This window comes from Haemaphysalis longicornis, unplaced genomic scaffold (genome assembly GCF_048455015.1).
Source record: "Haemaphysalis longicornis isolate Haplotype H1 unplaced genomic scaffold, Haemaphysalis longicornis Haplotype H1 scaffold_1, whole genome shotgun sequence".
NCBI classification, from domain to species: Eukaryota; Metazoa; Arthropoda; class Arachnida; order Ixodida; family Ixodidae; genus Haemaphysalis; species Haemaphysalis longicornis.
The window spans coordinates 107459312-107477039 of NW_027526203.1; the positions used below are offsets into that span (position 1 = coordinate 107459312).

General features: G+C 51.2%; 1 protein-coding gene across 4 annotated transcripts in view; it reads right to left on the reverse strand.

Annotated features, from left to right (window-relative positions):
• Positions 1–17728, reverse strand: part of LOC144178855 (superoxide dismutase [Cu-Zn]-like) — a 98786-nt gene that overhangs the window by 12309 nt on the left and 68749 nt on the right. For all 4 annotated transcript variants that reach the window (XM_077707006.1, XM_077706998.1, XM_077706991.1 and 1 more), the window contains one exon: positions 10006–10123. In XM_077707006.1, coding sequence (XP_077563132.1) covers positions 10006–10123 — 118 coding nt within the window. The remainder of the gene's footprint in view (positions 1–10005; positions 10124–17728) is intronic.

The window sequence follows — 17728 nt, forward strand, 5'->3', positions numbered from 1 at the left end:
ATCAGTGGTCTCATTGCCAGAGATCCCACAGTGACCTGGTACCCAGCATATGGTTATTTCTAAATCTAAAGCATATGCAGTCATTATGACCTCTAAAAGAACATTGATTACATATTTTTTTGACAACCTTCCTGATGACAATGCCTGCACAACGCTTAGAGAATCTGTGTAGACGATGGACTTTGGAATTTGATGTTCGACGATGTGATTTGACACGAGTAAAATGCCATACGCTTCTGCCGTGTAAATACTGCTGTGAAATTTCATTATTTTGATAACTCTAAAATTTGGTCCGTGCGGTGCACAAGAGACAGTAGAACCAAATTTGGACGCGTCGCTATAGAATTCTGCGCACCTGTACTTGTCCTGCAGGAACAGGAAGTGCTGCAGAATTGCATTCCTGGGTACCCTATTTTTTTCTACAAGTGTGAATGACACGTCGCATGTTACAGGACGAAGATGCCATGGTGCGATGAAATTATGAATGGGTGTCTTGTGCGTGTCTGAAAGGGGGACATTGAGTGCAGAAGCCTCCTCCCTAACTCTGAGAAAGAACGGTAAGGGAATAGATCGCCTGTTTAAAAAGAGTTGTAAATTTGGTGTATCGTTCATGATGGGATTAAAAGGATGGTTGGTCAGAGACACGATCTTGGATGCATAAAACAGGTCAACATACTCCCGCTGATGCCCTAGGCACCATTTGTCGCACTTGACATAAAGACTTTCAACAGGGCTAGTGCGGAATGCGCCACATGAGAGGCGAAGGCCAAGATGCAGCACTGGGTCGAGCATTTTCAGTGCTGTTTTTGTAGCCGACCCATACACGACACTGCCGTAGTCGCGCCGAGACCCCACTAATGCTGTGTACAGGCGCAGCAGGAGTTGTTTGTCGGCACCATAAGATTGATGTGAGGGGACCTTAAGAATATTCATTGTTTTTGAGCATTTGCATTTAAACTGTCTGATATGTGGGGTGAACGCAAGTTTTTCGTCGAATAAAATACCTAAAAACTTGTGCTCCTTGTTCACAGGAATTGGCACATTCGCAAGAGTGATGTCTGGGTCCGGGTGGACGCCACGCCTCCTGGAGAACAGAACACAAGAGCTCTTCGCGGGATTAAGATTAAAGCCATTCTTGTCAGCCCAGCCGGCAAGTTTCTCGACGCCGAGCTGGACTTGACGTTTGCAGATGGACAGGTTACACGATTTAAAGGATATCTGCACGTCATCTACATACATAGAGTAAGAGATTGTAGGTGGCAGTGCCTTTCCAAGAGAGTTCATTTTCACTATGAAGAGGGTGCAGCTCCACTCCACCTTGCGGCACGCCATTTTCTTGCACGTGAACATTTGACAGTGCACAACCAACTCTGACGCGAAAGGTTCTCTCCGACATATAACTACAAAGGATGTTCGACATGTTTCCCGCAACACCGATTGACTTTAGGTCACTGAGGATACCGTACCGCCAAGCGGTGTCATAGGCTTTCTCTATGTCGAAAAACACCGTAAGACAAAATTGTTTATGTACAAAGGCATCCTTTATATATGTTTCAAGAGCTACGAGTTGATCGTTCGTTGATCGCCCCACCCTGAAGCCTGCCTGGCAGCTCTCGAGAAGACCGTTGTACTCAAGGAAGTACACGAGCCTGCGATTTATCATCTTCTCGAGAAGCTTGCACAGGCAGCTGGTCAGGGCAATGGGTCGATAGCTAGCAGGAGAGGAAGGGTCCTTCCCTTTCAAGAATGCTACAACTATGGCCTCCCTCCAAGACTTTGGAATGTGCCCCGAAAGAAATATCTTGTTGTAAAGGTGAAGGAGTGTTACAAGAGTGTCTGTGTGTAAGTGCTGTATCATTGTATATGTAATGTTGTCTGGGCCTGGAGCTGAGGGTTTACACGTGCTTAGAGCAGCCCTCAGCTCATGTAGTGAAAACAGGCTGTGATTTGTTGTTGTCACGTAGGGACTTCTTTTCACAAGAGGCTTTATATTTAAGGAAAGTGTTTGTGTAGTGTGCAGAGCTGCTTGACACGTGTTGAAAGTGTTGTGCAAGTGTGTTAGCCTGATCTTCTAGTGTGTCCCCAGTCGTGCTGACCAAGGGAAAGCTATGTGTATGTTGTCCTTTAAGTTTACGTATTCGTGTCCATACCTTGAGTGTGTCTGTGTATGAATTTACGGATGTTATGAAGGAGCGCCAACTATCCCATTTTGCCTCACGGCGCACGCGCTTTCCCAAGGCCTTTGCTCTTTTAAAAGAAATTAAGTTAGCCGACGTGGGGTACCGGCGAAGGACACCCCACGCCTTGTTCTGGGCCACTCGCGCTCGCCTGCAGTCCTCGTTCCACCAGGGCCTCCTTGGGTTGCGTGGGGCACCGGAGGCCTGGGGAATGGTCTTTGCGGCGGCGTCGAGGATGTGCGCCGTGAGCATTTGGGTCGCCTCTTCTACGTGTAGGTGTTTTATGGATGTGTAGTGCAGTTTAGATGTTTCTGTCAATGTACTCCAGTTTGCTCTTCCCGCATTGAACCTTTTATGAGAGGGCGGAGTGTTTGTGCCTATGCTTATGTATGTCAATTTGGTGGGGAAGTGGTCACTACTATATAGGTTTGTGTCCACATGCCACTCAAGAAATGGGAAAAGAACTGCAGAGCCAAGAGCCAAGTCAAGATGTGAATAACTGTTTTGTCCTATGTTATAATATGTAGCTTGGTTTTTGTTAAAAAGGCATGCTCCCGATGATGTTAAAAATTTTTCAACTAGGCGACCTCGGGCATCTGTGCGGGAAGAGCCCCAGATTGAATTATGTGCATTGAGGTCGCCTAAGACTAAGTACGGTTCAGGTAGTTGATCTATCAGGGCCTCAAAATCAGTGTTCGATAGTTGGTAATGCGGAGGGATGTAGAGGGAGCATACCGTTATTAACCTATCATAAATAATTGTTCGAATCGCGACAGCTTCAAGCATGGTGTTTAGGTGGGTGGTGTGACACGCTAAGGATTTTCGGGCTACTATGGCCACACCACCTGAAGAATAAGTGCAAGTGTGCCTGTCTTTTCGAAAAACCAAGTAGCTATTCAAGAAGTTAGTATGTTTACTATTTAGGTGTGTTTCCTGAAGACACATGAGACTTGGCTGATGTGAATGAAGTATCTCGTACACATCAACTAGATTGTTGATAAGGCCTCTACAGTTTCATTGAATGATGTTGTCTGTTCCCATTATTTACATTTAAGAATGACTGGAGTGTGTGTGTGTGTGTGTGTGTTCATGTGTCGTCTTTCGGGGCCGTTACTCAAGGATTGGGCTTTTGGGCCTATCTGTAGGCTTGGAAGTCGGTGGCCGCTCGTTGCGCTGCGTTGCAGGCAGGAACGGCCCGACATCCATCTCGTCGTCGGATGTCCGAGGGGTGCCCGACGGACCGGGCCCCCCGGACTTGGCCCCCCCTCGGGAGCCCTTCGTTTGAGCCGCCACCGCCGAGGGCGTTCGGGGCACCAGAGGTGGCACGGGCGGTGCGGTGGCGGTGGGAGCCGGTGCGGGGCCCGTGGTGTCCATCCTCTCGGCACCCTCCAACGTATTGGAGGACCGGGAGGCAGAGGCGGGAGCGGCACCGGTCGCTACGGAAGAGGTTGGCACCACAACCGCTGCTGCCTCAGCAAGCGGTGTGGCGACGGATTGGGCTGCGTGAGGCAACCCAGCGGGGGGCGGGGGCGGGACCAGGTCAGACTCGCTGAACTGGGTCCCTGTGGACACCATACGCCGCTCCGCCCCCCGGCGAGCTGCGTCGGCGTACCTCCCTAGAGGGAAAGAGGCTCTTTCTCGCCTCTGGGAAAGTAAGGTTCTCAGTGACTTTCACCTTTATGATCTCCTTCTCCTGTTTGAATTTCTCGCATGTTCTAGAGTAGGCCCCGTGGGGTCCCTGGCAGTTAGCACAAATGAGGGTTTGCGATGGGCAGTTGTCAGATGGATGATCGTGTTGTGCACACTTGGCGCATGTTAGTCGACCACGGCAGGCGGTAGTGCCATGCCCACACCGCTGGCATTTAAAACACCGGCGCGGGTTGGGGATGTACGGCCTGACGGGGCAATGAATGAAACCTGCATTTACTGATTCAGGAACTGTGGAACGGTCGAAAGTCAATATTACATGTTTTGTTAGGATTTCCTTGTTATCTCGACGAATCATGATACGCCTCACTGCTGTCACACCTTGGTCCTTAAGGCCTTCCAACAGATCGGTTTCAGTTGCATTCATCAGATCTGACTCAGAGATCACACCATTGGAGCTATTAAGGCTGCGGTGGGGTGTGACCCTGATGTCGAGATCTGCGATGCGAGTTTGAGTCAAGAGATTGGTAGCTTGTTGCTTGTCCTTCACTTCTACAAGAACTTCTCCTGTTCTTAGTTTTTTGGCTTTGTAGGATTGACCAACAATGCCATCAAGAAATTTGGAGATCAAGAAGACAGACTTTGTGGTAAGGAGGTTCGACGCATCAACAGATTCAATTACCAAAAACCTAGCATAGTTGTCCGGCTTTGGGAAACTCGTCGTTGGCAACGGAGGAAAGGATACTTCGGTGCGGCCCCTTTTAGGGGCCGCACCGAATTTGGAAACCATACGGCATAGTATAAAAGCAGGGAGACTGGGGTACTTTCTCATTTGACCTTACCCTGGTAGTCAAAGAGGTCCCGGAGCTCCCTGTCTGGTAGACAGGCAGGGAGCCCATCGGCCGGAGCTTGACCAAGGCTCCGACGGCCACCGTTTGAGGTTTCTACCCTTCACCTTAAAAACACATCACCACGGTAGGTCACAGCTTATGTTGGGGGGCTCCGGGTCCGCGGTATCAAAATGAATACTCAAAATGAATAAAAATCAAAATGAATACTCAATCAAAATGAATACTCAAAAAATCAAAATGAAATGAAAATGAAAAAATCAAAATGAATACTCAAGGTGCCCCGTGCGGGGACGTTTTGGTAGAGCTCATCCCTCACGACAAGCGGGAAAAAAGTCTCTCTATCCTGAACCTGTACAGCCCCCCACCCAGGCTCTCACGGCCATAGAACAGCTACATCATAAAGTGGCCCGACTCACCGGAAACAATCAGTGCATACTCCTCGGGGATTTTAACGCACCGCACGTTACGTGGAGATATCCTCACGCATCAAAGAAAGGAACGGCCCTCCTTCACGCTACGCAAAATAACCATTTCATCCTGCAAAATGACCTCACCGAGGCTACCCGGCTCGGAAACAGCGTAACGCGAGATTCCATCCCCGATCTCACGTTTACACGACATGTTCCACAAGTAGACTGGGAACGGAAGCCGGACACCTTGGAAAGCGACCACTTCATAATTGCCCTATGTGTCTCCAATCATGCGTCCCGGCACCGCACCGGAGTGGCACGACTAGCCGATTGGGAGGCCCTCCGGAAAGCCCCCCTCCCCTCCATACAACCTACGGAAGACATTGAAGAATGGAGTCAACAACTGGCCGACCTACAACAGACTTACACCAAGAACATCATACTCACACAGGATCTACCAGCAGCCGATACCCACCTTGACCACCTGTGGGAACCCCGCCGTGGCTTACTGAATCGATGGCGTTGCAACAAGCACAACCGCTCACTCAAACGGCGCATCGCAAAACTTACACAAGAGGCGCTCACGTACGCCCAACATCTCCAAAACGAAAACTGGCGCACGTTTTCCGACCAACTCAGCCGATCCCTCACTACAAAGAAAGCATGGAACACATTTCGGCACCTGTTGGGCAATACGCCATCCAAAACCGCCATTGCTCAACACATCACCCGCCTCATTCACAATCACTCTCAACCCCCCGACCAGCTGCTTTCCTCTCTTCAAAAGAAGCTTTTTGGCTCCTGGCTAACTCCGTCGTCTGCTTCCCACCCTAATTACCAAGGGGCTCCAAACCCCAACCTTGACGAGTCATACACACGCGAGGAACTCTTACAAGCACTCACAAGCTTAACACGCAATTCGGCGCCGGGGCACGACCAAATTACATACAAGCTGCTTCGGAACCGGAACGACGAGCACTTGGATTCCCTACTTGACTGCTACAACCGGCACTGGAAAGAAGGAACACTACCCTCGCAGTGGCGACACGCTGATATTACCTTACTGCCAAAACCAAACAAGTCCTTGGGGTTCGGCAACCTACGACCCATTTCCTTAACCTCATGTGTGGGTAAACTATACGAACATTTGGTCGCTCGTCGCCTTACAGAACTCCTAGAAGATACTAGCCGCTTTCCCCACACCATGTTCGGCTTCTGGGCACATCTGTCTGGTGAAGACGTACACCTACAATTGAAAGAAACAATCATTGACCACCTCAGCAAAACGAACCCAAGCTGCATCGTAGCCCTGGACATAAAAGGGGCTTTCGACAACGTAACCCACACCGCCATCCTACAACAACTCCAAACCACGGGATGTGGAAAGGCAACTTACAACTTTGTCCGCACCTTCCTTACAAACCGGACGGCTACCTTACACCTCGGACCGTACGAGACAGAGAAATTCCACATCCCGGCCCGGGGAACGCCCCAAGGATCAGTAATCTCCCCTTTGCTATTCAACATCTCCCTCTTAGGCTTTCCGGAACAACTTGCACAGATACCTGGCCTACATCACGCTCTATATGCTGATGATCTCACGCTCTGTACTAACACAGGCTCCGCAGGTTACCAGCGAGACAATTTACAGCAAGCAGTCGACGTCATCTCGCATTACCTCCGTACATGCGGTCTCTCATGTGCCCCATCTAAATCTGCCCTCCTCGTTCTCCGAAAGAGGACCCGAGGACGACCACCGAACCCGACACCCGACCCCACAATATACATCGGCAGCCAACTGATTCCCACTGTCAAGACCCTGCGCATTCTGGGGGTTCCGGCTCCGGAGCTGCATATCTCCCCAGACTACAAACTACTGTGTCACAACTAACGCACCTGATCCGATGAACGTGTTCGAGAAGACACGGTCTCAGAGAAGCCGACACCTGCCGCATTCTCCAAGCAATGCTAACCAGTCGGATCACAAACGGAGCTCCATACCTCGTCCTCAAACCGCGAGAACAGGCCACAACTGACATTATAATTAGGAAATCCTACAAGACAGCGCTTGGCTTGCCCGTGTACACCTCGACCGAACGGCTACTGCAACTCGGTCTCCATAATACTCTCACCGAATTGACGGAGGCCCACATAAACAACCAGTTGCAACGACTGCAGCTCACCCCAACGGGCCGACACCTGCTGCATAAGCTCGGTCGACATGTAGAGCAAAATCCCGATACCCCCCAACGAATACCCACTGCTCAACGCGCGAACATACGCGTGCTTCCCATCCCACGCCATATGCACCCCACCTACAACATTGGACGACGACAGCATCGGACGCGCCTCCTTCTTCGAAAGTACGGCAGTGATTCAACTGCCCTTCACACCGACGCCACTCCCTACCCCAGACAACGAGCACACGTATACCTGCCGTAGTACGCTTCGACGCCACCACCCTCGTTGCTTCTAGCCTGCAGACAGCATCAACGAGCAAGGCAGAAGAAGCCGCTATAGCCCTCGCCATCGCTCACGCTACGACTCCAACTGTCACGGTGCTCACGGACTCTCAAGCCGCCTGCCGCCGCTACGCTCAAGGCAGAGTTTCCACCCTGGCACTCCACATCCTGTCCCAACGCCGCACTCTACCGTTAACCCGCATCGTGTGGACACCGAGCCACACATCCCTCCCTGGGTACGAAGTGGCTCACGCCAGGGCCCGCGATCTTCTTACCCGGGCCCTCCCAGACGAGGCCTGTCGCCACAACCTAGACCACGGTCCCCCTGCTCTGACCCCCCTCCAACAAACCTACACCGACATTCTGTACCACTACAGGGCCTCCCGACGCACTTATCTTCCTCCTCACCCTCCGCTCTCCGTTTCTGACGCCCGCATCTGGCGAAGACTTCAAACTCACACATACCACAACCACGTCGCCCTCCACCGCATCTCCCCCACCTGCTATGCACCCAACTGCGCACACTGCGACACTCCCAACGCGACCCTGCACCTTGTCTGGATGTGCCCACTGAACCCCCAACCATCCGATCCCCCTTCTGTAGAGCGATGGGAGAGTGCGTTGCGCAGTTGCCAGCTCGAGAACCAGGAAGCCTTGATCTCTCGGGCGAAGGCGGCGGCGACCCTGCGCAGCCTACCGGAATAAGATGGCCACCCACCACCCGCCGTGGTGGCTCAGTGGCTAAGGCGTTGCGCTGCTGAGCACGAGGTCGCGGGTTTGATTCCCGGCCGCGGCGGTCGCTTTTCTGATGGAGGCGAAAAGCAAAAACGCCCGTGTGTACGAGATTTCGGCGCACGATAAAGATCCCCAGGTGGTCAAAATTAATCCGGAGCCCTCCACTACGGCGCGCCTCATCGCCTACGTTGCGTCGGCGCGTTAAACCCTACAATCAATCAATGGCCACCCACCGCTCCATACTCTTTCTCTCCCCCTCCCCTCTCCCTTTTTCTGAATAAACGTTTTCCAACAACAACAATGGCCGAAGATGGACAATCGCTCATGTGGGGGTATGTGTGAAGAATGAAATACTCGAAGCACTAAGGGTGACGGTAACAAAAGGAGAGGAGGGGTCTGGGCGATGAAGAAGGGGGATTACGAGAGAGCAAGGCCTCTGAAGGCTGCCTTCAAGACTCCCGCTATGCAGAAGGCGGGATCTTCCGAGCCCATTGGAAGGAGGCTCGGAACTCCAGCCCGGCTGCCGTGCAGGCGAGTCTGCTATCTGACCGCGCATTCAATCGCCGGAATCGGCTGTCCGAAGTAGTGCGCTCCAGAACAACTACCAACAGGGTGCCGACAACCAGGGGTTTCAACTCCTCAGCATAGACTGCGCCATGGGAAACTTTTCATCTAATGCAGACACCTGTCTAATCGGAACTGAGAACTTATATTTCCCGCCCTATCCGAACTTTGTGTGCTGAGGATAGAGTTCATTGTACCATTGTATTTGTAACTGTAATGTCCTTCTCGTAACACGTCTCGTGCAGATGAATGTTCGTCCTCGTCTACTACGCCTTCTCAGGCGCCTGTATCAGTTGTGTGACGCGAATCTCGAGGACTAGCGATCACCAATAACATCACAGGTGGCGTCCGGGGCGGTTAGAGCACCCCTCGAAATTTTCTGAGTGCTACATTCTCCTTTCCGTCCGCTCCAAATTTCCGGTTTTTTGTCCACGCTTTCCGCACTCCGCGTGGGATATTAATTTGTAAAAACAAAATAGGACAATTAGATAAGAAAATTAAAATTAAATTATGTTTGCGCGCAGGCTATCTTTTCTTTACGCTTTTTGTTGGCCGGCTGCATATAAAACCACCCGAAAAATATTTCTGGCTACACCGCTGGTAGAGTTACTTTGCTTTTATGGACTTCACTAGGCTTAATACACTCCACAAACTAAGAAAATAGAGCCACATAATCATCACTGCACAAATCTTGATCAGCCGAGTTCCCTTCGCGATCGATTTTCAACGGCAATTTTACGGACGGGTCGGATGACTGGTTTTGTCGGCGGTTTTGATCGGCAAGCCGCACAGTAAGCCCAATCTGGCGATAATGCACAAAATGTCACCAAATCGGTTATGGAGTACGAAGGAAAGAGGAGAAAATATGTGATGTTGTTATTACTCCAAATTGACGGAGGCTTGTGTAGGGGCTAGGCGGTACAATTTTACGTTAACATTTAGCGTGTTTTGCATGCTTACATGAGCGACAGGGATGAGGGAGGAAGCTACCAACGTATGGTTTGTCGGTACACTACTCCCTGTCACTCGAATAAATATAGAGCGGACACTAAACTTGAATTCAAATCATACGGACATTACATGGAGCTTCCTCTCGCTAACACTAAAACAACTTCGACCGACCATCACCTTTAGATTAGTTTCTCATGTTCCCTCTTACCACAATTGCACGTCCAATAATGGAGTTTTCTCCGGTCAAATTGAGGAGTTGGTCCGACAGGCAGAACGAAAGCGGGCCACTTTCACTGGCGTTGATATTTCCAAGGTCTCCAACGTGTCTGAAACGGGTGGCAGCCGTGGGATTAATCATACAGGGAATTATGGTTTACCAATTTACATCCGTGAGGGGTAAATGAAGTGACGGCTTCAGCTTACATAGAGGCAATGAGTAAACTCGGTTTTCTGCATTACGACCAACACACATTGCGCCGCTTGAAGTAAAAAAAAAAAAAAAACACTGCAGTATAGAACACCGCCCTTATCTTATTTCTGTAATTCTGAATAAGTTGGAAGGTAATGTGCAAAAAAAGGAACCACGTTGAGAGCATCAGTGTATCACACGCTAATTTCATGATACCTGCAAAGCATTATGCAATAAGAGTTCATTGAATTATTACTATTATTTTAGACGTTGTTGTTATTATTACATTACTTCTCATGTCAAATAGGTTTCTGAGAGTGACGTACATATATTGTAAGTCCCTCAAAGCGTCTAGCCTATCAAACCTTCGTCCGCCCTCAGCCTGAATTTGCTGCTGCTATCCCCCTACCACACGTTAATTAATATGCTTAAAGCGATTTCGAATAGGACGACCCTTTTCATTTCACGCATTTCAGAAACAACATTACCGCAGTATTACGCAAATTAGGTACCGTAATTACCCGATTCTAACGCGCCCCCGATTCTAACGCGCACCCGATTTTCCAGGCAAAAAACAAAAAAACTTGCACCTCCGTTTGTAACGCGCAAGGAACTTTGTGAGCAAGAAAAACGAATGCGAGAGAAACGGGCGATTTATTCCCCGAAGTAATCTCACTCATCTCACTCCTCGTCGCTCTCCGAGAGCTCCTTGTCGCCTTCCGCTGACCGCAACATCTCGTTATTAGTGCCGTCAAGCGCGTTCGCGATGCCACACTTCTGAACGAACGTTCAACCATGTTCGATGGGATCGTGGCCCACGCTTCGCATGCCCATCTCGCGAGCTTCTCCAGAGGCATACACTTCAGCCAACCGCTCGTTGTGAACGCGTGGGAGCCGCTCGTAAGCCGCGGAAGCGGCGCACCTTCGTTGCCGCTGCTGCCACTGCTGTTATCAAGCACGCAAGTGGAATAATTTGACGATTTGTGCGAACGCCGATAGAACAAAGCCTAGGCGCCTAGATCCGAAAAATTGTTGCTAAAAGGCTTTGGCGCCATCTTGAGATGGTGATGGCTGGAACGAAATTTCAGCTGTTTCGGCAGTTTTGATTTCGTATCCGATTCTAACGCGCATGCGATTTTTCGGCCTATTTTTGCGGAGAAAAGGTGCGCGTTAGAATCGGGTAAGTACGGTACTGCTTCAACCCCTGAGTATACTCGCCGCAATATTTCCCTTCTTTGCCTCTTTCACAAATACGGGTACAGCAACAGACACTTCCCACTTCACACTGATGTTCCTTCCATCACTTCACGTAGGTGGGGTTATCACTTCGGTTTTACGCGGTTAAATGGGTCAACTGATGCGTTCAACTCATCTGCCCTTCCTTGCGCCATACGTTTGTGGAATTGTCTTCCAGACAACATTGCACCTGTATCACATAATAATACTTTCCGACACTTGCGGCACACTCTCTTTTCGCAGTAAGGTCTTACCACTGTTTTCCACATTGTTTCTTCTGCCAATTCCTGCATACAGCGGATGTGTTTCTAATTTTTTTTTGCTTGAACACCACAAAAATCTGTCATCTTTGTGCCAAAGCACGTGCTTTCTTTTTTTCAGTGTCGCACTTTCTGGCAGATTATGAACGTTTCAGACTGAAAATGTTTTTTCCAAGTGCGCATAGGTTCTGCGTTTTTTCTTGTGCTTTTGCCTTTGTGCGAGTATCAAACTATAACATCTAATTGGTGCGCGTCGCGTCGGTGCATTTGGTTATCTTTGGTCGCTCTCTCCTGTATCCTTTACCCTGATTGTATACCGTACGCTTTGTAATTCTTGTGCGTAGATTTCGTGTGTGGGCTATACTATCGACTTTCCTTTTTTCTTTTTGTCGTCGTCCGACTTAATCTTGTATTACAAACCTCGTCGACATTAGTTGTTCTGCTATGTTTTGTAGCTCGTGAATTTATGCTGTATGATCTGTAACACCTCCCTTCATTACCACCTTACTCAATTCCCTGAGAGGAGGCGTGTAGGGTATTTTAAATAAATAAATAAATAAATAAATAAATAAATAAATAAATAAATAAATAAATAAATAAATAAATAGACGAAATGGCTTCAATGACAGAAGAACACGTTACGAACGCAAAGTTTCTCAAGGTCACTAACTATACACTTTCTTGTTGGGCTGAGAAAGTGGTTTTTGAGTTCTGAAAATTTCTTAGCACCCTGCACGCGCAAGCAGAAAATTTCAGCAAATGGGTAAACAAATGGAAAAAAGGAACAGAAGTCACAAACCTCCTTCTAGACAACGTAACACTGAGGCCACAAACAGCATCATTAAATGCCTCATACATGAGCAGCGGTTACATGACTGCGACAGCAGCCCGTCGCAGCGTGCGAGCGCAGAGGCGAGTGAGCCCGTCGAAGTCTGCTGGCAATGTGACTTCTGTGCTCCTTCCGAGAGAATTTTGCCGTTTACACGACGTCGGCGCTGCAACAACTGGCTTCGCTGCGCGTCTGTCAGTGCCATGTAAACTCGGCTTAAGATAACCACAGCTATAACAGGCGGCGACCACCGCAAAGCGCAGCCGCATCTGACTGCTGCGTAATGTTTGCCGTTCGGAGTGAAAGAAGAATTGGGACCTTCTTTCTTTCCGCGGTGTCAACTGCTGCTGCTATCATAAAACAATAAAAAAAATGGGCGCAGCTTGCACTAGTCGTGCACAGCTGGAGAAACACCAGAGTTGGCGTTGGAGTACGCCACGTGCGCTGGGTATTTTAGATGCGACCGCATCTCATTAACCCGCCTTGTCCCTGCATCCGGCGTCGTCGGCGTCCGCCCCTCCCCCATTCTCCTCGCCGCGCCAGCTGCGCTCTCCGCCGCTCACCCCCTCTCCTCTCCGATAGCGAACACTCTCTCGCGAGGGGCATTGGATTGGATTCAATTGGATTGGCTTGGATTGGCTTGGCTTGGCTTGGATTGTATTTGGATTGGATTAAAGTGGATTGTGTTGCGTCATAGCCGCGGCAGACGCACTGGCGCCGGCGCGTCCCCTCACCGTTATGCGCGCTATAAAACGCGGTGCCTGCGCCGCTCCGCTCCATCGTTCCAGCGCCGTTCCTCCGCTGTCCAACGCTGCGACGTGAACCCCCATGCGTCGCATCTACACAGGGGTTCCCGCGAGGGGAGGTGGGAGTTTTTCTCTTGGTATTTTTTTTTTTGCGAGCTCCGAAATTGTACTCCTTTTGTACTCTTGTGTTACTCCTGTTTTAATCCCAATGTACTCCTGTGTTTTGTACTTTTCTTACAATACTGTGCTGTAGGTGTTTTGATTCTTCTCGTAAGCTGTGATGTATAATTTATTTGGTCATAAATTGATGTTTTATTATTTTTTGTACTCTAACCCCTTTGCAACAATGCCCAATGGGCGATGTAGGTACTTATAATAAATAAATAAATAAACTTGGCGCGAGTCTGGACGACATTGGACGCTCGTAACAAGGTGCACGCTCACGGGCGCTCAAAATTTTCTCTTCGTATTTTTTGCGAACGCTAATAGACCAAGCTAAAGCTTAAATAGCCCTGCTCTTAAGAATTCAGGGCCCTTCAACTGGGTCAAGAAGGATGACCAGCGAAGTTGAACGCAGTCAAAGGAGTGCATGAAACAAGGCACGTTTGTTTGAAATTTGCGATTGAGAATGTTTCGTAGCCAATTAGCTGAATGAAACTGGGATGGGCTCGAGCTCTATTCTAGTGGACAAACATAGGGCTGTCCGTCTCCCGAACCGCGTCGTAGGCATCTAACTGTCTAACGCACCAGCCCAAACCGCTCGATCAAGGGGGACAGCAATCACTTCGCATTGGGCGTTGAGACGTCCACGTTGAAATATCCCACCAGCCCAACAGACATGTCATCACTGATGCTATGAAGTCTAGTTGTGTGGGCACGCCCCCCCCCCCCTCCCCCCTATGCACGCATAAAGTGGCGGCCGGTGATGTGCGCGTGCTTAGGCGTGAAAGACTCCAAGGGAAAGTATGACTCTGAAAGGCGTTAAGCTGAACCTCGCGTCGGCGTTTCACCCGCCGCGGTGGCTCAGTGGCTAAGGCGTTGCGCTGCTGAGCACGAGGACGCGGGTTCTATTCCTGGCCGCGGCTGCCGCTTTTCTGATGGAGGCGAAAAGGGAAAACGCCCGTGTGCACGAGATTTCGGCGCACGTTAAAGATCCCCAGGTGGTCAAAATTAATCCGGAGCACTCGACTACGGCGCGCCTCATCGCCAGCGTTGCGTCGGCGCGTTAAACCCCACAATCAATCAGCGTCGGCGTTACAAGCAGGCAAGTTGCTCTGCATTCGTGAGCGATTCGCAGCTCCTGGGTGACGTGGAACTTGAGGTGGCCGCGGCAGCGGCTACAAGTGCATGCGGCAGCCGCCTTTCCTTGTTTTGCACCCGTCACTCCTCTGTGCGCGCCGCCGCTATGCGGCTGATAACGGCGCGAGCGCCGTTATCAGCCGATTACGCAACTTGTGAAAGAGGCATCGGTGCTGGCGTGGGGCACACAACTTGTGAAACGGGCATCGGTGGTGACGAGGAGGTGGGGAGAAGTGGTGTTGAGTAAAGCGGCTTCACCGGAACGAAGACTGTTGGGGGGTTAGCGACGCGCTTCGGGACTCTTTCTGTGGGCCCTTGGCTGTGACGTTAGACGCCGGGCAACTATTGCAGCGCTAGAAGAGTGAAATAGTGCATATGTCTCACGGCATCAGATGGCATCAGATGGCATCAGATCTCACGGCATCAGATGGCACGATGCACACTTTCCAGCGTACACACGGTTGCGAGCCGGTCTCATTGTAGCTCTTTAACCACCAGCATCCGTTATGGTGGGCTGTTCTCGCCTAAAAGCGGTAATTTGGCGGAAACATAATCGCCACCGTTCATGTGATGCTGGTGTACGGAGCAGACGTAGCTGTGTTTTTATATTTATGGCTGTGCTCAGGACACGTAACGAACCTCCAACGCTTGTTTTTATGCCGCGCAGCCTATAGCAGGTCAACCGCTCAGCGCATTTGACGTGGTTTGCGTCTCCCGGCTCGCAAAGTGTATGTACCAATCCTTTCGTGCGTAGGTCGGCAGCAGTAAAGGTTGGTTCGTTGGTGCCTGATGGTTGCGGCACTGATGACACGACGACGAGTTGTTGAGGGGTTTTAAACTGTATATTTAAGCGAAATACATATACAGGATTTTTACAGGCTGAAGTAGACAGAGTAAGAAATAAAGTGGGGTTCTTGGTGAGCTAAGAATTTGTGCACGCGGCATCCCCGTCAGCGACGGACCCTGACCTAAGACTACCCAAATGGTGAGATCCTCCCTAGCCTGACCTGGCTAGCCTGGCAATACGCCGGCCGTGCATAGCACATTGAAACCCTGAGGATTCGACCCCAAGACCTCGTTTCTCGTGATTTTAATGGGTCACTCAGTCTCCGCCCCCAATACACCGGCCAATCAGCATCCCCTGGCGATATGATTGGTCGGGTTACCTCATCCGGACTTAAACTGCGGTGGGCAACGCCCCCCGCAACCCTGAAAAATTGGTCACCCCCTCTCACCAACCAAAAAGGAAAATATCATAAGCAAATGAAACAGCTACAACAAACATTCAGAAAACCGCGGAAACACGTGCAAGCGCCAGGGCCTGGCTTCTACGAACGCGGCCTGCGTCGCCTGTTCCCATGATTCTCGTCCAAGGCCGGACAGCCACTCCACGCCAGCTGGGACCCATAACCGTCCATCTTAAGGAAAGGCGGCGTGCCTCTGAGAGTGCCCGCCGGTGACAAGCGATGCCCGGTTAATTGGACCGTGCGCCAGAATCAGCGCGTAGGGACAACAGGACACGGCGGCCGCCGCAGACGTCGCATCTCGCGCGCCCATCCCGGGCCGCTACATGAACACCCTCGCACGCCTTCACTCCGCGCGCGCATGGGCCAACAAAGGGAGCACTATCCCCATAAATCGACCGCTGTCCAACCCCAGTTGACAGCTCCAAGCTTCCCCGTCTCCGGCGGCGCGACGGACCGAATGGTTTTACAACCGGCCATTCCGCTAAACGAAAACGCAATGGGCCACACAACCAGCTGCCACCACGCTCACGGAATGCCCTTCAAGCCGCCGGACTGCCGAAGTTTTCCCACAGCTGCACCATGCGCTCCGACCAAAACACCGCGACGACGCGGCTGCGGCCCGACACAATGTGTCCTCACGCGAGCGGGGGGACCCAGAGGCCGTTTGCTCTTAAAAGGCTGGCTGCCATAAAGTCATTCATTCCGAATAACCGGAACCGCCTCTCCCTCCGCGTTCGACACATCCTGCGTCGCTGGCGCCTGGAACGCTTACAGCAGCCTTGTATCCGTTGCTACATGATCTGTTGCTGTGAACCTTATGTTCTCTGGCCACAGGCAAAGCGTACAACTCCACCCATTCCACCACCACCCTGATACCTTCCCCCTCCACAATACTGCCACGTAGCCAAAGACGAAGCAGCGGTCTTGAACGAAAAACAAGTTTATTTGAGCAAACTTGTGCTGCCCTAACAATTCAATCAATAGACAGACGGCGAAGCAGCAGTCAACGAAGTGAAGTGCGTAGGCGAGTGTCGGTGAACCGAATACCATGGCGTATGCTCTGCGGGCATTTATCTTTCGGCGCGAGTGTTTCTCGAGCTGTAAAATTACGTCGAGAACACCGTAGATAAAATATTATTATTCTAGGCTAGTGACGACAGGGCGAAACACTCTGCTTATCAAATGAGACAGTCCGTGTGGCATCAAAAATAAAAAAATCGCCCCCACCTCCCCGAAGGGAATCGTGAGGAAGTGCGAATGCATTTCTTGCGCCGAGAGTACACGGCGTAGTAATTCTGACATCGCCTTGAGAGGCGCCCAGCCAGCGAACGGTCTAAACTGGAGCAGAGCGAGCAGGAGACTGTAGCGAGAGAGCGCGCGCGAGCCGACCCACGGAGGTCTGGCGGTTTATCGCTGCATATATAGGGGGGTACGCCGCGCCGAGCCAGGTGGCTGGGAGAGGAGGCGAGCGCAAGGGGAGAGGGACAGCGGCGCACGGCAGCTGCAGCCGAGCGAGGGGAGAGGAGGTGCGGGTGCGTGACGTCACGGCGCGGGGAGGGAGAGTGACACACAGCGGCGCACGGCAGCTGCCGGGGAGAGGAGGTGGAGTATGTGACGTCACGGCGCGGGGAAGGGAGAGGGACGCGCGCGGCCCACGCCGTCGCGCCGCGAGGAGCGGTGAGGGGCGTGTCGTCACGTGGTGAGTGACGTCACTGCGCCGTTGCTACCGACGCTCCTCTCCGCTCCACGCCGTTGCTAGGGGATAGGAGGACTGCGGACGGACGGCGCCGCCGGCGGTGGAAGGTTTGGGGTCGCTTATAAAGTGCATTGCACTTAAAATGGAACACGCGCGTCACTTGGCACACAGATAAAAAGCTCCGCGCGGCCGGGCGGTAAAAACAAAAC